This window comes from Peromyscus californicus, unplaced genomic scaffold, assembly GCF_007827085.1.
Source record: "Peromyscus californicus insignis strain IS unplaced genomic scaffold, ASM782708v3 Scaffold_19__1_contigs__length_69161282, whole genome shotgun sequence".
Classification (NCBI taxonomy): Eukaryota; Metazoa; Chordata; class Mammalia; order Rodentia; family Cricetidae; genus Peromyscus; species Peromyscus californicus.
The window spans coordinates 2573216-2598559 of record NW_026294491.1 but is presented as its reverse complement, the minus strand read 5'-3'; the positions used below and the strand labels follow the sequence as shown (position 1 = coordinate 2598559).

At 56.0% G+C, this 25344-nt stretch overlaps 4 protein-coding genes across 7 annotated transcripts; 2 read left to right on the top strand and 2 right to left on the bottom strand.

Annotated features, from left to right (window-relative positions):
- The first annotated feature begins 11 nt into the window (after positions 1-11).
- Dxo (decapping exoribonuclease) lies at positions 12-2396 on the top strand. 4 transcript variants are annotated; one of them, XM_052744240.1, is made up of 8 exons: positions 12-105; positions 323-522; positions 625-983; positions 1126-1361; positions 1445-1664; positions 1755-1890; positions 2011-2105; positions 2186-2396. In XM_052744240.1, exons 3-8 carry the CDS (start codon positions 631-633, stop codon positions 2334-2336), a joined length of 1191 nt encoding a protein of 396 aa, XP_052600200.1. In that variant the 5' UTR covers positions 12-105; positions 323-522; positions 625-630; the 3' UTR covers positions 2337-2396. The 4 variants fall into 4 exon arrangements, with proteins under 4 accessions (XP_052600200.1, XP_052600202.1, XP_052600201.1 ...); XM_052744242.1 differs by lacking the exon at positions 323-522 and having other exon boundaries at positions 76-260; XM_052744241.1 differs by having other exon boundaries at positions 76-453.
- Positions 2397-2445: 49 nt separating this feature from the next.
- Positions 2446-13298, bottom strand: Skic2 (SKI2 subunit of superkiller complex). The gene is made up of 28 exons (XM_052744232.1): positions 13167-13298; positions 12972-13075; positions 11036-11145; positions 10822-10939; positions 10619-10733; positions 10458-10532; positions 10162-10215; positions 9902-10083; positions 9641-9769; positions 9276-9421; positions 8837-8983; positions 8645-8729; positions 8439-8545; positions 7913-8059; positions 7748-7844; positions 7385-7597; positions 7162-7272; positions 5931-6161; positions 5251-5388; positions 4830-4967; positions 4599-4703; positions 4181-4331; positions 3984-4110; positions 3607-3817; positions 3364-3474; positions 3068-3286; positions 2775-2915; positions 2446-2689 (listed from the first exon to the last, which is right to left on the bottom strand). The coding sequence occupies exons 1-28, from the start codon at positions 13186-13188 to the stop codon at positions 2489-2491; spliced, it is 3735 nt and encodes a 1244-aa protein (XP_052600192.1). The 5' UTR covers positions 13189-13298; the 3' UTR covers positions 2446-2488.
- A 640-nt stretch (positions 13299-13938) lies between these two features.
- Nelfe (negative elongation factor complex member E) lies at positions 13939-19007 on the top strand. Its single transcript, XM_052744244.1, has 10 exons — positions 13939-14046; positions 15672-15741; positions 15832-15977; positions 16542-16616; positions 16727-16764; positions 16899-17236; positions 17317-17461; positions 17546-17600; positions 17755-17857; positions 18840-19007. Exons 1-10 carry the CDS (start codon positions 13972-13974, stop codon positions 18908-18910), a joined length of 1116 nt encoding a protein of 371 aa, XP_052600204.1. The 5' UTR covers positions 13939-13971; the 3' UTR covers positions 18911-19007.
- A 143-nt stretch (positions 19008-19150) lies between these two features.
- Cfb (complement factor B) lies at positions 19151-25280 on the bottom strand. Its single transcript, XM_052744235.1, has 18 exons — positions 24873-25280; positions 24552-24785; positions 23863-24048; positions 23597-23770; positions 23299-23400; positions 23062-23198; positions 22728-22866; positions 22236-22367; positions 22003-22104; positions 21790-21927; positions 21278-21375; positions 20776-20893; positions 20436-20589; positions 20256-20332; positions 19963-20063; positions 19748-19880; positions 19622-19671; positions 19151-19342 (listed from the first exon to the last, which is right to left on the bottom strand). Exons 1-18 carry the CDS (start codon positions 24940-24942, stop codon positions 19187-19189), a joined length of 2301 nt encoding a protein of 766 aa, XP_052600195.1. The 5' UTR covers positions 24943-25280; the 3' UTR covers positions 19151-19186.
- Positions 25281-25344: the final 64 nt, after the last annotated feature.

Sequence of the window (25344 nt, the reverse complement as noted above, 5' to 3'; positions counted from 1 at the left end):
GAGGGGCGGAGCCAGCCTCACTTCCGTCGCCCGCGCCGCTGCCGATTGGCTCCCGTCCGGAGCGCTCGCCTCGGGCGCGCGGTGTCCACCTGGGACCGACTTCAGGTGCAGACCCGCCTCGCCGCCGCCCCTCCCGCCCCGAGGGCGGTGGTTGCGTCATCAGAAGCGGCGACTGCACCGCTGCATCCCGCTCTGGCTTTGACGTGCTGCCCTGACGCCATAGCTTTGAGGAGGTGGAAGTCAGGGTTGGGAGCTTTGAGGTAACCAGATCTTTGCTCTGAGCCCAAGCGGGTTTTTGTTTTGTTTTTGTTTTTCGAGACAGGGTTTCTCTGCCTTGGCTGTCCTGGATTTCGCTCTATACTTGGCCGACCTGGAACTCGCTCTGTGGACCAGGCTGGCCTCGAACTCAGAGATCCACCTGCCTCTGCCCCCCCCCAAGTGCTGGGATCAAAGGTGTGCGCCACCTCCGCGCTGCTAAGCCCAAACTTCTTAGCCTCGCCGCGTTTGGGTGGCCGTGGATGGGTAAGAGGCGCTCAGCTCTCGAATGAGGAGGGGGAGTTGCTGCACGGCGCTGGGCTCCCTCTGTCCTCGTCCACCCTAAAATGCAAACACTTCTCATCTCAGGACCTCATGGAGCCCAGAGGGACCAAGAGAAAAGCTGAGACGCCAGAGGCGGCAGAGCCTCCGAACAAACTCCCGCATTCAGTGTCCTCACTGCGCACAGAGCCTTCTCTGTACTCTGGACCCTTTCCCTTCTACCGGCGCCCTTCCGAATTGGGCTGCTTCTCCCTGGACGCACAACGCCAGTACCATGGAGATGCCCGAGCCCTCCGCTACTACAGCCCACCCCCCATCAACGGTCCAGGCCCGGACTTTGACCTCAGAGATGGATACCCTGATAGATACCAGCCCCGGGATGAGGAAGTCCAAGAGAGGTTGGACCATTTGCTACGCTGGGTTCTGGAACACCGACACCAGCTGGGGTGAGCGAGGCACAGCACACTCATCTGGAGACCCATTTTTTATCTCCTGAAGTCAGGAGAGCCAGATGGCCTTTAGGGGGACTTGGGCTCAGCTGAACCAAGGCTTGGGTCAGACCGTTAGCCCCAAACTCTCCCCCCTCAGGGGTCCAGGCTGGCTGGCAGGGGCCACAGTGACATGGCGAGGACACCTGACGAAATTGCTGACCACACCATATGAACGGCAGGAGGGCTGGCAGCTGGCAGCCTCTCGGTTCCAAGGGACCCTGTACCTGAGTGAGGTGGAGACCCCAGCTGCTCGGGCCCAGAGGCTTGCTAGACCACCCCTCCTCCGGGAGCTCATGTACATGGGCTACAAATTTGAGCAGTACATGTGTGCAGGTGAGAGCTGTCCCTGCTGTGTGGCCCCCTTCCCCGTCCTCAGAGGGCCAGAGTCCTTCCCTGCTGCTTCTCTCCTTGTACAGACAAACCTGGAGGCCCCCCAGACCCCTCTGGGGAGGTCAACACCAACGTGGCCTTCTGCTCTGTGCTACGCAGCCGCCTGGGAAACCACCCTCTGCTCTTCTCCGGGGAGGTGGACTGCACAGACCCCCAGGCCCCGTCCACACAGCCCCCCGCCTGCTATGTGGAGCTCAAGACCTCCAAGGAGATGCACAGTCCTGGCCAGTGGAGGAGCTTCTACAGGTTCGGGCGGGGTGAACAGGAGCACCTAGGATGGAAAGCTGCGGCCTGGGGGGGGGGGGGGTCCGGCTGACCCTTTGCCTCTCCTGTCAGACACAAGCTTCTGAAATGGTGGGCTCAGTCCTTCCTCCCCGGGGTCCCACATGTTGTCGCTGGCTTCCGGAACCCAGAAGGTTTCGTCTGTTCCTTAAAGACCTTTTCTACCATGGAGATGTTTGAAAACGTCAGGGTAAGGTGTCACAGCTGCCTCCCCCCGCCCCAATGCCAGGACCTCAGGTCCGGGGTCCCTTTGCCATCTGCCGTCCCCTCCTCCCACCCCCACAGTCTCCTGCCTCTTCTGTCCCCCCAGAATGACCGAGAAGGCTGGAACCCCTCTGTGTGCATGAACTTCTGTGCTGCCTTCCTTAGTTTTGCCCAGAGCACAGTTGTCCAGGATGACCCCAGGTAAGGACTTCAGGTCTGTGCACCACCTCTGGATCTCAGCTCAGTCTCGGGCTTCACCCTACTCCTCCTTCTTCCTCCAGGCTTGTCCACCTCTTCTCCTGGGAACCTGGTGGCCCAGTCACTGTGTCTGTCCATCGGGATGCGCCCTATGCCTTCCTGCCCACATGGTATGTGGAGGCTATGACTCAAGACCCCCCAGCACTCTCAAAGACTCCCTCTCCCAAGGACTGAGGCTTCAGAGGACACACCAGTCTGGTCTATTCGGATAATAAAAGCGTGTTTCTAAGCAGGTCTCTTGCTGTGTCTGAATAGAGTCATCCCTGCCCCGTACTCCAAGCACTCTGGTTTGCTGTTTTATTGTTACACTTTTATCCAACACCGCTTCACTGGGTGTAGAGACTGGCTGCGAAGACAATGTCCCGCCGCAGCAAGGTGGCTGCTGTCTCCATCTTGGCGCCCAGCACAGGCTCTCCTACCAAACGGGCTGCTCCACGAAGCGAGCGACACATCTCAGCCAGGCGCTGGATGCAACGGACCACCAAGCCTTCAGGGGTCCCTGAGAGCCCTGCCAACTCGGAGAAGGGCTATGGGGACAGCAGAGAGAAGACTAAATGTGCCAGGCCTGGCCAACCTTTCCCAGCCAGCCGCCTGCCAAACCCAGGCACTCACCATACCCCGAGCCCACTCATACACAACCTCGACCAGCCCAAAGTTCAGCTCTCCCACAAATTCTTCCACTGTCTGGTTCAGGCCACAGGCCACCTGAACCTCACCAATCCGCTTAGCCACAGCTCTGACACGTTCGACCCCCTGCAGAGAGTAAGGAGAGGTCAAGGCCTCCAGGACCAGGACCAGGAAGGCCCTGATCAGGAGGAGGCTGCATACCTTGGGAGGCATCTACCAGGACTGGGTAGAGAGGGTGGGGGTGGGGATGCACACAAAGAGAGGGGTGATGGCCCTACCTGTTTGAGGGTGCTTGGGAGCTGATCCCCAGGGTCGCCAGGGCTCTGGCAGACCAGGCCAGAGAGCAGAGCTGCAATCTCCTCCGGGCGCAGGGTGCTCAGTGCATTATCAAACATGAGCTCGGTGAGGAGCAGCTCGTGGCTGCTCATGGCGCAGGCCACTCGTCCAGCCAGCTTCACTGTGCCTGCCTCATCCACATAGCCCAGGGTCCGGAGCACCTGCAAGAAAGGGTGAGGTTGGGAGCCTGACTGCTCTCCAAGCTTCCCTGACCTCACACGCCCCATCCTGCTCTTACCTCTACACGCTGGTGGTACTCGGGGAGCAGCAACAGTGACTGGTCGGACAGTAGGAAACGCAGCCTCTCCATTTCCTTCTGAATCTGCATTCGCTCCCGCAGCTTCAGGTACTAAAGAAAGCCACAGCAGGGACCATTAGCCCCCCTTACCCTCAGCAGGGGTGCACTGGGCACAGGGCTGAGGGAGGAGTACCCAGGCTACAGGGCACCAGGGAGGAAAAGCTGCCTCTGCTTAGGCCCTACCTGGGCAGGGAACCGGGGGCTGTGCACACACTGAGCCCCCCGGATCAGCTCCTCCAGCTTCCGGGCCCGGAGTCCACCTTCTACCACTGACACATCCTTGAGCTGCAGGTCATTGACGGGGTCAAGGGTTGGGGGTCCTGATGGATGGGCCTGAGCCAGACGCAGCAGCTCCTGAACTGCAGTGGTCACAGCTGCAAGGGGAGGGTCCTTCCTGAAGAGGGAGCAGGTTTTGTGATCTGGACCAAGAGTCTTCTTTGCTCCAGGAGCCTCCCCTGGAGCTGAGGAAGTCCCTCAGCACCCCATTTCATGATCTTTTTGTACATGCACACCCACTGGTACATGCCCCTCCCTGGAAAAAGGTTCCCCAAGTCTCTGACCTGAATTTTGGTTGCTGCCTCCTGCTGAAGTCCTCAGAGATCTTCTCCCCATTCACCCGGAGCACTTTGGTGGAGATGGCAGCCACATCTCCTGGCTGGAGCTTGACCACAGTGTGCTCACAGGGCCCTGCAAAGCCAATCAGGTCAGGCTTCGCCACAGCCCAGGCATCCTGTTCACACCACCATCAGGAACTCACCTTCGGGCAGGAACAGCTTGAAGCCCACAAGGTCATCCGGGTGGGGCACATCTGGAGTGGCTGGCCCCTTGTCCCGTGGGCTCCCAGACGCAACAGGCTTATCACATAAGACCAGTGTTGTAAATACTCTGCTGGTGGAGTTTGAGGAGACCTATAGGAGGCATGCACACCAAATGTGGACATGGTATGCCCACCCTGGGCAGGGGTTGGGACCCCCTCCCCCACAGAGCCCTTGAACTGTGGAGGGGTGGGTGGCCAAGCCAAGTAACTAGAGGAGTTTCTCGGGGGCCAGGCACGGAGACAGGCACAAAGTGGTGACAGGAGCGAAGATGAGCACTCCAGAGTCATGACATGCCAGCCCCGGGGGAGGCAGTGCCAAGCCTCCATTCTCTGGGGGTGAGGACCCTCTTGTGCTCACCTGCAGGATCACACCTAACGCATTGTGGTGCTCCTCATTCTTCACAACTACAACCCTTCCCGTCGAGAGAGATTTCAGCCCGTTCACAGACTCCATGATGCATCTCTGGAGAGCAGGACAGGCACAAGGGGACATGGGAAGATGTGAGACCAGGACACTGGGACTAAGTTTAGGAGCACCAGTGTGAGCCACTGTCCCTCTTACATCTCCCCAACATCCGCACTTCCTTACCTGGATCATGCTCCGGGTCTCTGTCAGCTCCTCCCCCCAGCTGTAATAGGCAGGCAGGTCGGCCAGTTGGCCAGTCACGTCAGGCTCCTCCAAGGCCCCCAGCCTCTTGGTGAGTTCAGCCAGAGCCTGCTCATGGGCCTGAGTAGAAGGGGGGGTTGTAACAAGTCTGCAAGCCCAGTCCTCTCTACTCCTACCCACCCCTCTGGCCATACCCACCCCTCTGGCCATACCCACCCCTTCCTGGCCATATCCACCCCACTGGCCAAACCCACCCCTTCCTAGCCATACCCACCCCACTGGCCATACCCACCCCTTCCTAGCCATACCCACCCCACTGGCCATACCCACCCCTTCCTGGCCATACCCACCCCACTGGCCAGCTCTGACCTGCTTGCTAGGCTGGCTGCCCTAACCTCCTCACCTTGCTGTCCTTGCGGGACGGGAACTCTGAGAAGCTCCTCTTCATCATGTCTTCCACTCTGAGGGCATCCACCCGCAGCAGGTTGAGGATCATGGTGTATGTGAGGCGGAACTGGGACTGAAGCTGGGACGGCTTCCCCTGGAGCCAGAGAGTCAGTGAGACCAAGTGAGACCTGCGCACCCCAGCCAATGGGACGGCTTCCCCTGGAGCCAGAGCCAGTGAGACCTGCACACCCCAGCCATCTTCTGCACCCATGAGGCCTCAGACCAACCCCCTGCTCACCTCCTCGGTAACATAAGGGGACAAAATGAAAGACACAGACTCCCAAAGGCCCCCATTGGGCCCCACACCCAGAGAGCAGTAAAGCAAGAGGAAGTGGGGGCCTCCTTGGACTTGCTCACTTTTTTTCGTTTTTGGTTTTTCGAGACAGGGTTTCTCTGTGTAGCCCTGGTTGTCCTGGAACTTGTTCTGTAGACCAGGCTGGCCTCAACTCAAGAGATCTGTCTGCTTCTGCCTCCCTGTGTGGGATTGAAGGCGTGCGCCACCACCGCCCAGCTAGACTTGCTCACTTTTAACTTGACTTCTCCCAGGACAAGGAAAACGTCAGAAGAGGAGAGAGTTGGGCTAACGGATTTGGTGCTGGAGCTGCGCCCAGCTGGGCTTCCCATCGCTCTACTCACCATCATCATGCGGTGTAGATCTGCCATCTCGGGCACTCGGCCCTTGCAGAGCAGGATGACGGTGCCTGTGGGGTCCAGGCCCCTCCGGCCCGCCCGGCCTGCCATCTGTACGTACTCCCCAGGCAGCAGGTCCCGGAAGGCGGACCCATCGTGTTTGCGCATGGAGTCGAACACCACTGTCCTCGCCGGCATGTTCACCCCCATGGCAAAGGTCTCAGTGGCAAACAAGACCTGGGACGGGGGGGGGGAGACTGGATCAGCAAAAAGGTCCTGTATATGCCCCACTCTGACAGCGCTCACCCCACCGTGGAGCCTGGTCTCACATCACTGTCTACAGGACATCCTTTACCTCTCCAGGAAGACCCACAGTGCAGGCAGTTTTCCTCATTCCGCTTAGGTAATTACCTAGTTTTTTACTTTAGCTCCCACATCCCACCTCCATCCCCAGCTGGAACTGTGTTTAACCAGCATCTTTGTGCTTGTATAATTTAGCTCACACAGATGCAGCTATACATCTGATTGTTTTCTGCTTCCCACATCCATCCATGTTCTTGTGGTTTTATCAGTCATTGCTTGTGACTGGGGTAGGTGATGCGTCTCTATGGAGGACACCCCCTAATTTACCTAGCCACTGTCCCAGTCAAGGGCATTCTGTTTCTCAGCCAGCCTTTCGGCCCTGGTCCCCCAGAAGCACAGGCTTGAGATCTGAGTCCTGTCATCATAAACAGGACCATAGAGAACAAAGCAAATGTGTATGTTCCCTCATAGACCAAGGTGGAATTTCTTTGCCATAAATACACAAGAATGACTCTTAGTGTCAAAAAGTATACTATATTTAATTTGCTTAAATAGCACCAAGACAGAAAAACAGCAGCAGTACTTGGATGCCAAACAATGGCAAACTGGCAACGGCCTACATCTCTGGCCACAATGCAGTTAGCGGGCTTCCTGAATGCAGCGGCCGCCCTCACCAGTGTACAGCTGCGTTCCCTGAAAGCGGCTCTCTAACTATTAGCGACTTTTCCTGTGCTTGCCCGCTGCGGAGGCTTCTCTTCTCGGGACCTCTTGCGATGTATCATATACATCTCCATTTACGGTTAAGGTGAGAAACCTAGAGTTCAGTAGGATTCTGAAGCTGGAATTCAAACCCAGGTAGCTTGGATCCAGAGCCCAGGTTCTTAACCACTGCACTGTCCTGCCTAAGTCTGGCCCCTCTCACCCACCTGCTCACCTTGACCAGCCCTCGGCTGAACAGCATCTCCACGATCTCCTTAAGGATGGGCAGGATGCCGCTGTGGTGCACACCCAGGCCCCGGCGAAGGAGCTCTGACATGTGCAGGACCTGCAGGGGAGAGGAAGGAGGAGGGCAGCAGGTCGGAGAAGGCGTGGAGAGCCCCCTCAGCAGGGGCAGGTCTCAGATTACCACATCCCCACCGTAATCTACAGGGACACACCTGGGGTAGCTGTCGGTCGGAGCCTCGGAGCCGAGCAAGGCATCGCTGCAGAAAGAGGTGGATCTCGCTCTTCTCCGAGCTTGTTGTGAGGTCAAGAGAGGTGAGGCCCGACGCCTGCTCATCACAGCGGCCTCGGGAAAAGGTGAACACCACCACAGGCAGCTGAGCCCGGGCCCGGAGGGAAGCCAGCAAGGACAGGTACACCCCACGGTCCTGAGGTTACATGGAGGTGGTAGAGTCATGTTTAAGTAGGTTTACACAGAGCAGGACGCAGACCGCGAGTCCACCCCTCCCCGCAGGGACCGGGGCTGGAAGGGTGGCTGAAATGCAGGCTTTAGCAGGATGACTGCCGCCAGCCCTCACCTGTGCAGGGCCCCCCTGGTGCGTGGGCTGCTTGGCCCCAAAGGTCTGGGCATGCTTGCTCATTCTCTCCTTCTTGGCCTCCACTGCAGCATAGTACCTGAGTGCGGGGCGAGGTGGCGTGAGGCCCAGCACAGGCCCAGCCGTGACACCCAGCCCTGGACTTACCCCTTGGTGTGGAAGGCCCCTCGGGAGTCCAGCAGCAGGAAGAGCTCCCCCTGCGTCTTGGGGCTGTTTCCTGTGAAGAGATAGTGCTCCAGGGGGACAGGCCGGGCAACCGTGCTGATCACGTAGATCTGCCGCCGCTTCAGCCGCCTGGAGGGAGGAGAGGGCAGGTCAGAGAAGACACGGAAAGGAACCCCGTCTTCCAGTTCTTTCTGGGGCCTAGAATGGGAGGCCACTAGCCACACCTTCATCTCCACTTCAGCTCCCACTGGTTCAAAGACCCAACTTCTGCCCTATCCCATCCTCACATAGGGCCATGGAGTGTGCCTGTCCAGGCAAATGGCTCCCACCATCCCATCTCAGCGTGCAAAAATGTTGGGGGGGGGGGGATTCAGCAGCCACCCAGGTGCAGCTGTTTCCCAGCTCCATACCCTGACCCCTCTCCTCATTGTAGTGGCCCGAGCGCCCCAACCCCAACCCAGGAACATCACAGTCCTCTTCACTCAGGCACCCAGGACACACATCTCACCCAATCCAGTCAGCAAACTCCAGGGCATTGGGGACGGTAGCACTCAGAAGGATGATGGAGACATGGTCAGGGAGCATGATGAGCACCTCCTCCCACACGACCCCACGCTGAACACATTGAGGAGACAGGTCAGTCAGGGAGCAGAAGACGGTAAGGTCCTCGGGGTGTGGGACAGGGCTATGTGACAAGGCCCACCCACCACTCACCTCAGCATCATTGATATAGTGGACTTCATCAAAGATGACCCACTCCAGGTCCCGGATGACGTCTGAGCCACTGTACAGCATGGAGCTGGGGGCAGCAGCATGGAGCTGACCCCTCAAGCTCCATCTCTACCCTGCGTCTGCAGGGATGCTCACCCCCCACCCAAAACCCACCTGGGAAAGCCCTCTTCTCACCGAAGGATCTCCGTGGTCATGATGAGGCAGGAGGCCTCTGGGTGCAGCTGTACATCCCCTGTGAGCAGCCCCACGTCCCCGAATGTGTTTCGGAAGTCCCGAAACTTCTGGTTGCTCAGGGCTTTGATAGGAGATGTGTAAATGGTACTAGAAACAGGGTATGGATCAGTCAGTCTTTCCTCACAGACTCATAGCTGGGACACCCTGCCTTCCCACTGGAGTCCCCTCCCTCACACTAACAACCCTCAAATCCTCCTTCATGACACCAGCCTCTCCTAAGCCAGCCCAGGTCCTCTTCCTGCCCCGCCTCTCTACTAGACTTTTTCATTCCTCTCTGAACCCCATCTCTAAAGGACAAGGAGGTGGCAGGGGAGGGGAGGTCCAGAAGGACGCAGGAGAAGGGCAGGCTGGGGAGGGCAGGCTGGGGAGGCGTGTGTACCGCGTCATGTGTTTCTGGGCCAGGGCAATGGCGTACTCGGCCACCACTGTCTTCCCGGCAGATGTGTGAGCCGCCACGAAGACAGAGTCATGCTGCTCCAGATGCAGGATGGCCTGCTTCTGGAACACATCCGGCTCAAACGCCCACTGCATGAGAGAAATGCACAGGGCTGCAGGGCGAGAGCCTCTCTGCCTCCTCACAGGCATGCAGGGCAGAGAAGAGAAGGCCAGTACAGGCTGGGACCAAGGAGCAAGACCAGCCCGGAAGGCGTGTGGGCCGTGGTGAAGAGAGAGGACAAGGCTGGGCTGAGGGGCAGGGCCAGGGTCTGCTCTACCAAGAGGTGGAGTAAGGCCTGGGCACGGTACCTGGAAGGCAGGCTGAGGAATGAGACGGTAAAAGTCACCCACAGGGGACGTGACATCCACAGGTACAGCCCACTGTTCCTGAGGGGGAGGCTTGGGAGGCTCCAGGGGGGATATGATTGTGGATGCTTCCTGGAAAAGTCAGGTAGCAGTGAGAAAAGTATAGCCAGAGAACTCTTGATCGCCACTCATCCCCGAGATATCTCACTGCTACCCTCAACCCCGACCCCTTCTTGCTTGCCTCCATCCCTGGTGACGTCTAACCTTCAACACTAGATCCTCCAAACTGCTTGCTCGGACCAGGGGAGTGCTGCGGGGAGAGGCGGAAGCAGGGTCCGCCCCAGGGCCTCCTGCGGCCTCACTCTCATCCCCGTCACCTCCACACAGATCCAGAGGCTCCAGCAGACAGCTGAGGCTGAGCAGACCTGGCACAGGAGCTTGGTGATCTGAGGAACAACAGCCACCTTGTCACATTCACACGTCTGTGGGAGCAGGGCATCCCTACAAATCCTTATCAGACTCACCCTTGGGGCCAAAATCCACCCCTTTCTTGAAGCCAGGTGGGACAGTGAGAAGATCTGCAAGATGAGAACAGAGAGGCGGCGTCAGCCACCAGCAGCTGTTTTGGAAACTACACATCACATGACACAGAATTCACAGTGCTCTGCTCGAGGGCGAGGCAGCTGTGGCCATTTTTAAAGAGCTACTAGAGAGAACACCTTTTCCCTTGGGGGTGAGAAGGATCCCTTTCCAGTTTGTGGAAGTACAGGACAGCTAGAAGCAGCCTGCTGGGCCCTCCTCAGACACAGGACCACTTCACCTTTCTCAAAGTCTATCTCCTCCTCAGCTTCCTCCCGAGTGCTCAGATCTGTTATGGTGGGCTCGTCCATCCCACCTGGAGAAACATGAGGATTCAGCATCAGCAGAGACCCTTTCCCGAGACACCAAGACACTCTTCTACCACCGTCTTGGACAACTTACCTGGCCAGAAAGGATACTGTGTCGGGTTGCCCCACAGTGACTGGGAGGCCGGCCCTGGAGGCCGGCGCAGGGACAAGGAGGTCGTGGCTGACAGGTGTGTGTTCTCTAGCAAGACCTGAGACGAGAGGTTGGAGTCCCAGTGAGACCAAGCCTGCTCTGACCTGTTCTCCCAATTCTGTGTCTTGTGGTCTCTGACCTCTCACCTCCTTGTAGCCCAGGATCTGGCCTGTGGTTGGGTGTCTCTGGGCCTGAAGGTCGGACGGGACAGGAGCCCCCAAAGCAGCCAGGAGAGACCAGGGATCCCTCTTCCTCTGCCATTTTCTGGAGAGAAGGAGAGGAATTTTGGAGTCAGCATTGTCCCGTCCCTGCCCCCTCCGTTGGTCCATCGCCCTAGCTGGGTCCCCACAGACTTCTCACCGAGCTGAGTACTCCACCCCATGCAGAGGAAGCCAGGCAGGAGACGAGAGGAACAGCTGTTCTGCTTCTTGCTGTAGATCTGGGGCACAGGGAGGGAGGCCGTGGGGAAGCTGGGACAAGATGGGAAGCACCGAGTTAGGGGAGGAGAGGGGCAGACAACAGAGGCCATGGAGTTTGTGTTTAGATCCAGTGGTAGGTGTCTCCAACAGAAGCTGAGGCAGTCAGATGAGCAAAGCCCGAAGGCTAAGCAAAACCCACCTGCAGCTGAAGCACACTAACCACAGCAAACTGGATTTCAGAGGCATCCAGGCCAGACACAGTAATTTGCACTTTTTTTTTTCCGGTTTTTTCGAGACAGGGTTTCTCTTTGTAGCTTTGGAACCTGTCCTGGAACTCACTCTGTAGACCAGGCTGGCCTTGAACTCACAGAGATCCACCTGCTTCTGCCTCCCGAGTGCTGGGATTAAAGGTGTGCGCCACCACCGCCTGGCAATTGCATTATTTTAAGACAGAGTTTCATGTAACCCAGGCTTGCCTCCAACTTGATATATATGTATATCAGAGAATGACCTTGAACGAGGGAGTGACAAGCCTCTGGTACCACACTTGAGTGTAGCGCAAATTCTAATTGGTCTTAATAAAAACCCAGGGCCATTATCGGGGTAGATGCTGAAAGATCAGAGAACCAGAGCAGCCAGCCACTAGAGAGATTTCTTACCTCTACCTAATCCTCATTCCAAAGGGGCCTGAGCTCCTGTCTCCTCCCGCCTTATACGCCTCTCTCCGCACAGCCATATCACTTGCTGCCTCCACCTTCCTAGCGCTGGGATTAAAGGCATGAGCCTCCACTGCCTGCCTCCGTTGCTCCTTTAGACTGGATCAAGCCCAGGGTGGCCTTGAACTCCTGATCTTCCTGCTTCCTCCTCCCAAGTGCTGGGATTAAAGGTGCCTCTATGGTTAACTAGTGGGTTAGCTTTATTTGTCAGAACACAAACAAAGTATCACCACACTTCAGTGTCATGCGGAGCCGGGGATCAAACCCAGGTCTCTGTGTATGGTAGGCAGGCACTCTACCCACTCTGCTGGGAATCTGCATCTTAGAATGACTTATTAGTAGTAGTAATATGCATGGATATATATAGGTATTTGTGTTATGTGTGGTTATGGGTGCACACAAGCTATGCATGTGTGGCACCCAGAGGACATCTTTGTGGAGCTGGTTCTCACCCTCTCCCCTTACATGTGTTTCCTCAGGCTTGCAGAGTACACGCTTCATCAGCTAAGCCAGGGATCCTCACCCTTCCTAACGCTGCAACCCTTCAAACCGTTCATGTTGTGGTGACCACCAACCATAAAATTATTTTGTTACTACTGCATAAGTGTAACTTTGCTATTGTTATGAGCCATAATAATGAATGAGTCAAAATGTGAATATTTGATATGCAGCATATCTGATATTCGACCTCTGCGAAAGGGTCATTCACCCACCAAAGGGGTCGAGGCCCACAGGTGAGAACATCTGGGTTAAGCTTTTTCTTTTCGTTTTTTGAGATAAGGTCTCACTATGTAGCCCTGGCTGGCTGACCTGGAACTTGATAGGGAGACTAAACTGGCCTCCAACTCAAAAGATCCGCCTGCCTCTGCCTGCCGAGTGCTGGGGTTAAAGGCGTGCGCCACACCGGGCTTCACATTCAGGAGTTTAAACGCCAGGTCTCGGCCAGGTGCCCTGAGCGTGCGTGCGTGCGTGTGTGCAAGCGCAGTTCCGAGAGCTCGGTCTCCAGCACTCCCGGTTCTGACCCACTGGAGCGCCACGAGGCTGGGACCTGTCCAGCCCCAGCGGGGGCCCGGATGACGGTGTTCCGGCACAGGAAGGTGAGGTCAGACTAGATCCTGCTGTGACCAGGGGTGGCCCAGGTGAGCGCCAGAAGTCACTCACGGTGCTCTCCGGAGCCCCAGGCACGTTCAGCAGCTCCCAGCGCCCAGTGCACCCCACTTCCAGAGCGCGAAGGGGCAGGTTCAGGGGGTCTGGGGGAGGCAGCACTGCGGGGGGAAAGGTCACAGGTTAGAGGTCAAAAGCCACTCCTACGTCCTATCCCGCTCTCCTCCCCTCTCCCCCTCCCCTCCCCCTCACCGAGTCTCTCAGTCTCCATCATCTTGAAGCCCCGGCAGCTGTCGCGCAGCCCGGAAACTCAGAGTGGCCACGGCGTGGGCCCCGCCCCGAGATGGGCGGAAACAGAGTTTTTTTTTTCCCCGACACGCCCCCTCCCTCCGCCATTCCCCGTCGGGAGCGTGGGCGAGCGCGGCGCCGAAGCCAGACTCGGAGCCGGGCAAGGCCGGGCGGAAGTCGCTGCGCCTCGCCGCCTTGGTTACCGCGTGTCCCGCCCCCCTCTACGTCATCGCCGCGAGCCCGCGCGCAGCAGCCCGCGCGGCGGCGGCGGCGGCGGCGCCGGAGACCGCGGGCCCGGGCGCCGCCCCCTCAGGTGAGGGCTTCGTCTCACATCCTTCGCGCCTTCCCTACGCGGGCCCTGGTTCTTCTTCCTCCTCCTCTGGCCGCCCAGAGAGCGCTGCGCGGGCCCAGCCGCCTTCTCTGCCCACCGGACCCCGAGGTTGGCTGACCTAACCCCACCGGGCATGGGGGTCGGGAGCCATGGCCTCGGCGTCGCAGGGAGAGCTTTCCCTCCTCCGGGCTGAGGTCCCCCCAAGGCTCTAGTGCCCGGACCTTGGACAAAGGCGGGAATGCCGGCTGATTATAATGAGCAGGAGGTCGGACAGCAGCCTCGTTGAAACCAGGGGTTAGGGCAAGGCCAGAGGCTGGAGTAGGCGGGCCTGGAGGTTGGGGTAAATACAGGACGGACAGACGTCGGACGACGTGTGGATTTTGAGTGGTGACAGTAGAGAATGACGTCTTGGGTTCTGCCCTTGAACCAGGAGCCAACATGTTGGTGATACCTCCCGGACTGAGCGAGGAGGAAGAGGTACTGCAGAAGAAATTCAACAAACTCAAGAAAAAGGTAAGGGAGGGAGCGCAGGGTGCCGGCCGCCGGGGTGAGTGTGAGGCGATGGCGGTTCTGCTGTCTCCAGGCTCAGACCCAGAGCATATGTGTCGTGTGGCTTCACCAGCATCGAAAAATCTTGGTTTGAACCTCCCCCCCCCCCCTTTTCTGTTCAGTCTCCCGTGGGATTGTCATCTTTCCTGTGGCTTTAGTACCACTCACGAGCTGGAGAGTCTCACCTTTGGAGTCCCAGTTCCATCCAGTGTTTGAACCATCAGACACCCAAGCTAGAGCCACCTTCCTATGTAATCTCCTCCCCTTTCCTTGCCTTTAGATAGGACCTGCTACACTTCATAGGCCTTAAAATCTCATCTCCGACCTTTTTTTCCCTCTTCAGGCAGGGCCTCACACTTTAGCCCAGGCTGGATTGAAACTAGCTTTGGGTAGCCTGGAACAGTTCTGCCTGAACCACCATACTCTGTTCACCCCACACCCAGCTCACTTCTGGCTTCTGTACTGTTTACACAGCAAAACATCTGTCAGGTCTGTCCATGCTCTGTCCCTTCCCCTTCCCACTCTTTTTTTATTCCCCCTTTGAGGCATGATCTCAGTACAAGACCCAGGTTGATCTTGAGCTCCTGGGTTCATGTGATCTTCCTGCCTACGCTTCTCTGAGGAGCTGGAACTGTAGGTACACAACGCTATACTCAGCACTCTTGATTATCAGTGGTCCTTCTAAGTAATCTCTCAATTTACTCATTCCTACGAACCCCTCAGAATAGGGTTTTGCTTGGCTGTTTTGGAGGGGCACACTTGCTCCATTGAAAACACTTCAAAGGTTTCACATTGTGTATAGAACCTGAAATCTCAGTTCAGCATCCCTGTCAAAAAAAGACAGAATTATTTACTCTTAAAACATGCATCTCCCCGGGCAGTAGTGGCACACGCCTTTAATCCTAGTACTCAGGAGGCAGAGGCAGGTGGATCTCTGTGAGTTTGAGGCCAGCCTGGTCTATAGAGCGAGTTCCAGGACAGGCTCCAGAGCTGCACAGAGAAACCCTGTCTCGGAAAAAAAAAAAAAAAAAAAAAAAATCCATGCATCCCCAGACCTTTTCTGGGCATTTTTACCACCTTGTTTTCTTTGTCTAAAATGTCTTTTCTGTCTGTGTTGGGTAAGTTCCATCCGGGTCCCAGTTTAACAGCCACTTAAGCATCTGACAATGTCACTTACATTCAGCTATGATTGATTAGTACCTTTGCTTATTCTTGGCTGTCGGTCTGGTCGTTCTATTTCCGATTTTAAGTTTCTTATGGGTAGGAACTAGGTGTTTCACCTTTGTACAGCCTCATTAAATATGCAGAAGCTAGGTAGGTAAAATCCCCAAGGAAGACATTCAGGCCTTATTTGCAGCTTGTATGGTAGGGCTTATGCTTTTTTCAACTTCCAAAATGTGAGACTAGAGAGCCTTTGGATGCCATGGTTGGTTTGGTTAGGTTAAATGTTGTTGGCATTATGAGGCTGTAGAGACTAGACATACTACTCCAGGACAAGGACACCACATGTACTGTCTCTGGAATGATGCACGTAAGAGACCAGCACCTTGGCTGCCAAACTTCTTCTCGTGACTCTTTCTCCTTCCCAGAAAAAAGCATTGCTGGTGCTCAAGAAGCAGAGTAGCAGTGGCACCGTGAGCCAGGGCGGCGTCAAACGCTGTAAGTGATGGGGAGTCCGGGGGGAGCAGCACGGGGCTGCCCTCTGCTTCAGCCATCGTAATGCCACCCTCCCTTTCCCCCCCACCCCAGCACTGTCAGAGCAGCCTGTGGTGGACACCGCCACGGCCACGGAGCAGGCCAAGCAGCTGGTGAAGTCAGGAGCCATCAGTGCCATCAAGGCTGAAACTAAGAACTCAGGCTTCAAACGTTCTCGGACCCTAGAGGGGAAGCTGAAGGTGAGCAGAGCAGGATGGTTTGGGGCACCCTGACGTCAGTGAGATCCCCTCCAGCTGAAGGGAGGCGGGGTTAGGGAAAACACGTACATGCAGATAGGAACACGTTGTGCTGCTATTCTGAGGGTCAGGTGGAGCTGGGCCTAGAGGCACGTACCACCTACACCACTGGAGCGTTAGGTTTCTTGTCTATTACACAGGGAACCTAGGTGACTCCCACATTTCTGCTTTCCACGTTTGTGCTTCTTGGGTTGAAGGGAGGTTTGGGTAAATCAAACGCTTACTTAAAAACAGCACATCAACTGGACATGGTGGCACACACCTTTAATCCCAGCACTTGGAAGAAATAGGCCAAGCTCTAAGTTCAAGGCCAGCCTAGTCTACAGAGCGAGTTCCAGGGCAGCCAGGGCTACACAAAGAAACCCTGTCTCAAAAAACACACAAAAATATCAGCACATCGTCAATAAGAAGTTTAATAAGAGTGAAAGAGGAACTAGATGAAAGGCCAGGAAGAGAAGGACGAGGAGCTCTCCTGGTCCACACTCACGGGTATCTACCCCTTCCCAGGACCCTGAGAAGGGGCCTGTCCCCACTTTCCAGCCGTTCCAGAGGAGCATATCTGCTGACGAGGACCTGCAGGAGGTAATGGTTTCTGTGGGCTGGGTCTTGATAACAAAAGACCCACATATTTTGGACCCCATTCCAGCACCTGGGAATCCTCTTAATTGTTCTTTGTCTTGTTTTTCCCTCAGTCATCCAGACGTCCCCAGAGGAAATCTCTGTATGAAAGGTTAGAGAGAGACCGCCATTTGATGTGGGGTCAGTGTTGGAGTGGGAGGAGCCAGCTGTAGACGGAGTGTTGACTCCACGAGGTCTGTAAGGAGACAGAGCCCCCTCTGGTCCTTACTGTCTGCCTCTCCCCAGCTTTGTGTCTTCTAGTGATCGGCTGCGGGAACTGGGACCAGAGGGAGAAGAAGCAGAGGGCCCCGGGGCTGGTGATGGCCCACCTCGAGGCTTTGACTGGAGCTATGAAGAACACGGTGGTGCCCGCTCCTCAGCCTCCCCTCCCCGAAGTCGCAGCCGGGACCGAAGTCATGAGAGGAGCCGAGATAGGGACCGGGACAAAGACCGAGACAAAGACCGCGATCGAGACAGAGACCGGGACAGAGACAAAGACAGAGACCGGGACAGAGACAGAGACCGAGACAAAGATAAGGATCGGGATCGAGACAGAGACCGAGAGCGAGAGGGCCCTTTCCGCAGTGAGTGCTCTTGGCCGGGGTTAGGTGGGTCCTGCTGAATAGAGGGGGACGGGGACTCAGTAGTGATTCCTAACCCGCAGGGTCAGACTCGTTCCCCGAAAGGAGGGCCCCTCGGAAGGGGAATACTCTGTATGTCTATGGAGAGGACATGACACCCACCCTCCTCCGAGGGGCCTTCTCTCCCTTTGGAAACATCATTGACCTCTCCATGGACCCACCCAGAAAGTAAGAATGAGCATCCTGGGGTGGAAGCTGTGCGGGGACAGTAGGTCTGGGGACCTCCACTGATCCTGCCTTTTCTCACCCCAGCTGTGCCTTCGTCACCTATGAAAAGATGGAGTCTGCAGATCAGGCCGTTGCTGAGGTTGGGACTTCTCAGACCCCTTCCTCCTACCCCTCCTGTCCACCTCAGGGTTCTGAGAAACCTTCATCCTCAGCTCCCTGTCTGGTCCCCAGGGTGGCAGCACCCTGGCTCCCTGTAATGCCCATCCTCTGTCCTCACCCCTTTTGTTCTGCAGCTCAATGGGACCCAGGTGGAATCCGTGCAGCTCAAAGTCAATATCGCCCGCAAACAGCCCATGTTGGACGCTGCTACTGGCAAGTCTGTCTGGGGCTCCCTTGGTAAGGACGGGCCCTTCCTTCATCCCCTCTACAGCACGCCACTCTTGATTCCCTCCATATCTTTGGGTCCTAAAGTGCTAAAGGTCAGGATTTGCATACAGGCAGCTGTCTGTCAGAGGTGAGGGAAGGAGAGGAACATTAAAAGGTCCCCCAGCAGTGACTGGCACGGAGAAGAGAATGGGAGCCAGTTTGTCCCCTCTGAGCTGGAGTGGTGTCTGAACTTGAAATTGTGGGTCTAAACCTCAAGCAGAAGGCCAGGCTCAGAAATGTAGATTAGTGTCCTGTATGTCTGGAACCCTCAGAGATGGGATTTTGGAGAAAAAGGTGACCCAGGACTGGTTTGGGGAATCAAGTACGTTAGGAAGCTGGGCTCTGTCTGTGCTGAGCACATCTCCAGCAGTCCTGGCCTGCCAGGCTGACGTGGCCGCTGCAGCAAAGGAACCGTGAAGAAGGGCCCAAGCTGAGAGCAGCCCCGGAGCCCGGGCCATGGACCAGGCTCTGAGAAGGAGGGGTGGTCAGCAGAGGCAGGGCACAGGACCAAAGAGGGGAGCTGCCTCTGGCCCCAGATGTAGATCAGAATCCTTGAATGGGATGAGGAGTGTGAGGAAAGAGCAGCTGAGCACTTGGGTTCTGAGGGGTCTTCAAGAGTCTGGCGTAGCCTGTGGGGTTTCTCAGTGTGGACAGCCCAATCTGCCTGAAACAGATTTTCAGAGCAAGAGGCCCTGCAGACACCAGGAAAGAACCAGAATCGACCAGTATACCAACAAGGGCCATAGAGATGTTCTCATCTTTAATTTGCATGCATTTCATGATTTCATCATTCACATGTCTCCCAGTGATAAGGTTCTGGGTTGTCTAAGCCACGCTGACTCTGGCCACCAGAGGGCAGCATCAGCACAAGGCCAGGGCAGAGGTAGCCAGGAGCCCGGATCTAACCTGTGAGCTGCTTCAACCCTTAACTGTCATTTTCCTCCCTCCTTAGCTGTCCAGAACAGCCGTAAGGGTTACCACCGGGACAAGAGGACCCAGATTGTGTACAGTGACGATCTGTAGGAAACCTTTGTGGATGGCTTCTAGGACACGAAGCTGGATTCCTTGTGCCTCATATGCCCCCAAGCTGGTCTCAGTAAAATCCCGGGGCAGAAGCTCATTCACCTCCTTCAGCCTCTAGTTTTTCAGCCCTTGGGATCGGGGTTAAACCTTCAAAAGTGGCCGTCAGTGTTGATGTTACTTGTAGCAACATGACCAGTGCACACCCCTGTTCTCTTACCCCCAAAAAGATGTGGAACACAGTCTTTATTGCAACTGCTTTAATTGATCCTCACCCCCTCATAGGAAACCCAAATCCTCATCTTTGAGTTTCTCCTTGAGCCAGGGCAGCACCTGGAAAAGATTGACGTGGAAGTCCCGGGCATGAGCAGGTGCCAGCTGCTGCCGCTTCTGGTCTTTGCAGACATCCACTACTCCCCAGCTGATCACACCGACCTGTGTAGGTGAAGGGGTGCCATGGGTCACTTGACACTTCATGATCCCAGAAAGCATCCAAGCCGACCTAAAGGAGTGCACTGGGAGCCCAGCTTGTACTGTCTTCCGTGGTGCATGTAGGCCAGACACTTAGCTTGTACTGGCCACTTCAACCACGGCTGTCAGATGAGGTGTGCCCTGTTCTGCTGCCATTACCAGCCACGTGCATCAACCTTTCCTTTTTATGGTGCATGCTGTCCCCTGGGCATCTCCCCACAGGCTGGGAAAGTGAACACTCACTTGAATGAAGCGGCTCCTCTTGTGAACAATGAGAGGACCCCCAGAATCTCCTGTGGAAGAGAGAAGCTGTAGGGGAAAGACTGCTGGGCCTCATGGGCTTGCACCATAGCCAGAGAGCCACCTCACCTTTGCAAGTATTGGGGTCAGCATAGGGATCCACCCCTCCAGTGCAGAGGAACCTGGGGGTGACCACCACAGAGACATCCTTGACTTTGTCATAGCCTGGGGCCTTCAGAGCGTCTCTCTCACAGCTGGCTTTCTGTAGGGGAGAAAGGTGTGGTGACCAGAGCTGGCTGGTGAAGGACCGGCCCCAGGTGGCCTCTCTAGGAGCCCCTTCTCACCTTGTCCCCATTTTTGATGTAGACCTCCTTCCGAGTCAGTTTCTTCGCTTCCTCAGACACAAACAGAGCTTTGACATCCTTCACAGGGAGCAGCTCCTCCTCTGGACAAGTGACAGTGTCATGCCAGCTGTGTCCCCCCACCCCATGTCCCCTCGATTCTCACCCAGCAGATGTCCTTTGGACCCATCCTAGGAGCTAGGCCTTGAGCTGAGCATAGCTGTGCTCTGGCAGCTCCCTCTTGTGACCCCCTTGTCTTGGGTCTCATCCTTGTCTCATCCCAGACCGCGCCTTACTGTGTTGCTTGCAGGTGGCTGTCAGAGGAAGCCGTAAGGCTCGGGTGGTTCCCTCCGTGCAAGGAAGACAGATGGGCCTGTCCAGGACATGGGGACAGTCAGGGCCAACAGACAGCCTGCCCTGTGCCCTGTGCCTCCAGCCCACCTTCCTCAGCTCCTCGGGGACCTGGCCCCACTCACCTGAGAGTCTGGCCATACTTCAGCTTGGTCTTGAGCTTGATGAGGGCCACATCGTAGTCATAGAACTCAGAGATTCCTTCTGCCTTTTTCTCATTGATGTTGTAGTTGGGGTGAAATAGGACCTCTTCGATCTCCAGGTCCTGCCTCTTCCCTTCTGAGAGGAGAAAAATGGGTGTCGTGTTTATGTAAGCAGCCTCCTGGCTCTGGCCCCATGTCATCATTTGAGCTTTGTTTTCCCCAACCTTGGGGCATAAGGGAGAGGCTGTACTGAGGATAGGTGAGATACAGGTCTGCTTCCTAAGGATGGCCCTGGAGAGGAGACTCTTGACTGCATCCTTACCCACGTTGACCTTGATGGAATGCTTCTGATCTTCTACCGTGAAACAGTGTGCTGCCGTCAGCACAAAGTACTCAGACACCACGGCCCCCATACAGTTCTCGTGTCCTTTCAAAGGGCGCTGGGGAAGAGCCAGTGTCATGTCAGCCCCGGTGTGTGTGGTGCTGGGGGTGGGCTTCACACGTGCTAGGTCAGTACTCCATAGTCCTAGCTTGATTGCTCTCTAGCTCTCGATTGATGTGTATCCCTGGCTGACCTCAAACTCAAGGTAGTTCTGCTTCCACTTCCAGCTGCTGGGGGCACCCCCACGTGCACCTTGCCCAGCTTCCTCTTTCCGTTTTCAGACAGTTTCATAAGGTACCGGTGCCAACCTTGAACTCGCTGTGGCCCAAGCAGGCTGTGAATCTCAGCCCTGCCTCAGCTTCCTGAACAGCTGGGATTACGGACCTTGCTAGTGTGGGCATTTCATCTCTCTCCCACAAGTCCCCACTGCTGGAATGCTCACCGTGACTGAGATCTTGGCCTGCCATGGTTGCTTGTGATAATCACTGCCTTTCTTGTGCTCCCACACCATGCCGCAGAGGCTCAGAGATTTGCTTTCGTCTGGCAAAGGAGGAGAATGCAGAAGCTCAAGTCATAGCAGCCATCTTGGTCGGATCCCTGCCTGTCTGTGGGGAGCAGGGCCCGAGAGGAGGAAGAGGGGAGTGGTTCCTTGTGTTAGATGAGGAACCCCTGTGGTGTAGTGAGAAAAGCTTAAGACCAGGCTATCTGAGGATTGGGCATTTTCAGCCCCAGTCTTGTGCTGACTTCCTGTCTTGGCCTCAGTTTCCACATCTGTGAAGTGAACTCAGAGTTCTGTGATTGTGAGATCAGGAAGTGAAGAACTTCAGGAAGTAAGAGTAGACACTGGGACGGAGAGGAGGGAAGGGGGGGGGAGAGCCAGTCTGCCAGGGTGAGGGAAGTCAGCAACCCCAGTCTGCAGACAGCTTCCCCATACATTTCCTTGCATCTTCCTACCAATCATTTGGAAGAAAACATTCTCCAGGTCCTCCATATCCTTGACTTTGAACACATGCTGCTCGTTGTTCTTTTTGGAAGCCAAGGCATTGATGTTCACGGAGTCCACCAGAGGCCCGACCCCAAACACATACACGTCTGAGGGAAAGAAGGAAAGGGTGAGGGTCCAGGCCCTGAGGGCTGAGAGTGATGGATCCCTGGTGGGTCACTCACCCAAATAATCTTCCCGGGGATTCTTACGATCCCTGCCAATGTGCAGCAGGTCTCGGATCTCCTCAATGACAGTGACAGGGTCTCCACCCATGTTGTACAAGCCTGTGAGAAACATGGAGACCATGAAAGTGGGTCAGGGAAGCTCCACTGACTGGAGGCAATCACATGTGGTTTTGAGGACCAAACACTGGCACAGGAGATGGGAGGATGGTAGGGTAGGAGAAAGGTCTCACCATCGGTCATAATGATGATGACATGGCGGGTTCGATTCCAGCCTTCGGGTGGGACATCCTCCGCCCAGCTCATCATGCTATATACAGCCTGGAGAGCCTTCTTGGTGTTGGTCCCTGACTTCAACTTGTGGTCTGTAGAGAGGAAGAGGTCATCCCTTTGCCTGATCCTCCAAGCCACTCTTGAGCCCCAGAAGTCTATGACAACTGAGATCCCACATTCTTTAAATTTTCTTTTTTAGGGTTTTGCTTCGCTATGTAGGCCATGCTGGCCTTGAACCCACAGAGATCCATCTGCTTTTTGAATGTTGGGATTAAAGGCATGTGCCACCAAGCCCAGCCAATCTTTAACTTTCAGTTTTTCAGTTTGTTACCCACATGCCCTTGGCTCTCCCAGCAATCTCAAGGGCACTTTTGGTAAACTGATAGTCTGTGCCATCTGACCACTGTAACCCCAAGGTGCACCTCCCAGCTTTCCCTTCCCTGACCTCTGACCTTCGTAGCTGATTTGGTTGAGCTTCTCAGTGACCCAGTCGGCATCACTGCTCTTTTCATCAGACACTCTGACCAAGACTTTGGGGACCGTGGCATAGGTTATCAGACCATATCGTGGCCTCACCCCATAACTCGCCACCTGTGAGTTAAAAGAACATTGTGTCATGGAGGATTCAGCCTACCGTTGAGACAGGGAGGGCCAGAGTGAGGCTCAAGGGTTACCCGTCAGGAAGGGGGCTGGAGGACAGCAGGGTCTGGACCTGAGGATCTGGGGACACAGGAGAGGTCCAGACAAGGTCCCCTCATTTCAAAGGGAGGGAAAGCTCTGCTCTACCTTCTCAATCAAGTTAGTGAGGCACCGCTTGGCCCCTGTGAAGTTGCTGGCCCCGATGCTTTCTGATCCATCCAGCACCAGGTAGATATTCATGGAGCCCGAGGGATCCAGGACAATCTTCCTCTGCTGGTGTTCACCTGGGCGCCATCAGACACTCAGCTTCTGGCATGCATAGTCCCGGGCAGGTCATCCACCCATCCCCAGGGTCCTGCCCAACCTCCTTCCTTGTCCTCAAACCTGGACTGTGCCCATCCTCAGCATCAACTCCTTCTATGGTCTCTGTCAGGGAGGACAGGAATGCTTCGGCCACCTCTTGAGGGGTGTCATACATGAAGGAGTCTAGGGTTGGTCAGAGAGCAGAGGTCAGATGTCTGGAGTGCTGAGAACACACTGACAGGGTGCTGGGAGAGTTTGGAAAACTGGCAGGGAGGTTTGGGAGGTGTGAGGGAAGAACTAACTAAGGTAAGGTGGTGAGAAGCGTCCTAGTGTGGAGACAGCAGGGAGGAGCTGACCCAGGGAGCAGCTCAAGAGTCACCTTGGCAGGAAGGCTCCGTCCCACTCCATACGCCTCCTTCCTGGCATATTCGCTGCTGGGAGCCACGCAGGACAAGTCCCCGGCTGCAGTGATAAGTAACAGTGTCTTCAAGGCGGTACTGGCTGCCCACCTTCCTTGTGCCAATGGGAATACCCGGGTTGGGACAGTATCCCGCTGCAGAGACATGAGGACAGTTGGAGTGCCCATAAATTCCCAGGGTGAAGCCCTCAGGGAGAGGGTGAAGTCAGGGGTGACCCACGTCTCACCTCCATCATCACAGATGGCTGTTTGTCCATCCCACCGGCCATTCGCTTGGCAGGTGCGGTTAGCAGAGCCCCGGAGAGTGTAACCATTATAGCATTGAAAAGAAATCTGGTCACTCAGGTTGTAGAAGGGAGACCGGGGCCAGTACTCCCCATTTTCAAAGTCCTGTGGCCGTGGGCAGCGTATCGCTTTAGGAAAGACAGGTAAAAGTCACCGAGGGCCGTTTTTAGGTCCTTCATGTCACTGAGAAACAGTGCCTGCCAGTCCCCTCAACCTGCTGCCCCTCCTCTTTGTGTTTTGGGATTGTTTTGTTTTGAGACAAGGTCTCATGTAGCCCAGGCTGGCTTCAAACTCACTATGAAGCTGAAGATGACTGAGCTTCTGACCTCCTGCCCTGCCTCCTGAGTGCTGGGATTACAGGCGTGCACCTGTTTCATGTAGTAGTGCTGCTTTGCTCATGCTGGGCAAGTGCTCCACCAACTGAGCCGCATTCCTAGACGCCCTCCCCCATTTCTCAGTATTGTTTTCACTACCAGGGCTGCCCGACATGAGGAAGCACTTCCCACACGCACCCTCAGAGGTGTGCCCACTGCTCAGGCTGCTGGTCACACAGCTCCAACGTTAGCAAGCCCTGAGCAGCTCCACCTGCTCTGTCCCTGCCACCCACTGCTCACACTCCCAAGCCTCCAACCTCTGCACTCTGCCTTCTTGACAGTCTTTTGGTCTCTGGTCTGCAGGGCGCTCCAGGAGCCTGTGGATCTGCAGGTTCTGGTCTGCACGGGGTACGGGTAGAAACCAGAGGGACACAGGTACTCCAGGGCCTGGCCACCTTGGAGAAGCTGGAAGGTGCCGCCTTTGATCCCTACTCCTTCCAGGGAGCAGGAGACCTGGGGCCGGGCTGCAAGCACTGGAGTCGTGCTCACACCTGAGGAGAAAGGCTGGTGAAGCCTGGCCCCAGAAGGCCCAGGACAGATGCTAGGGACAAAAGGAGGATGGGGTGTCCTTTGCTTACCTCCAGAGGAGAGACCTACAACCAAGAGGACCAGGCAGAGTTGAGGACTCCGATTGTACCCCATCATCATGGAGAGCAAAAGAGAGGCCAGTGGCCGAAAGCCCTCTCCAGTTCACTCTGGGTGTCTACTTGGCTCGCTGTCCAAACTGAAACTGTAACGCTGGGCCTGGCTACGCCCCTTCCCACTGGCCCTGGCCTTTTATGCAATCTGCTCTGGCACCTGCAGTTTGGTGCCTGCCCTACACAGGCACTGCTTTCCCGGAACATTCACAAAGGAGGGCCCCTGCTGAGCTGCCAACTGAGGAAACAGAAACCATCCCAGCCTCACTCTTTACTGACCAGGGGCCAGAATTTCCCTTTCAAAGCTCCTCCTTAGCCCCCAGATCCTCCTAACAAGCCCAGACCACCCCCTTAGAGGCCAGCTTCCCATGGACTGTGGGATGGGGCAGAGTCCAGCCACTGTTTGTACAGC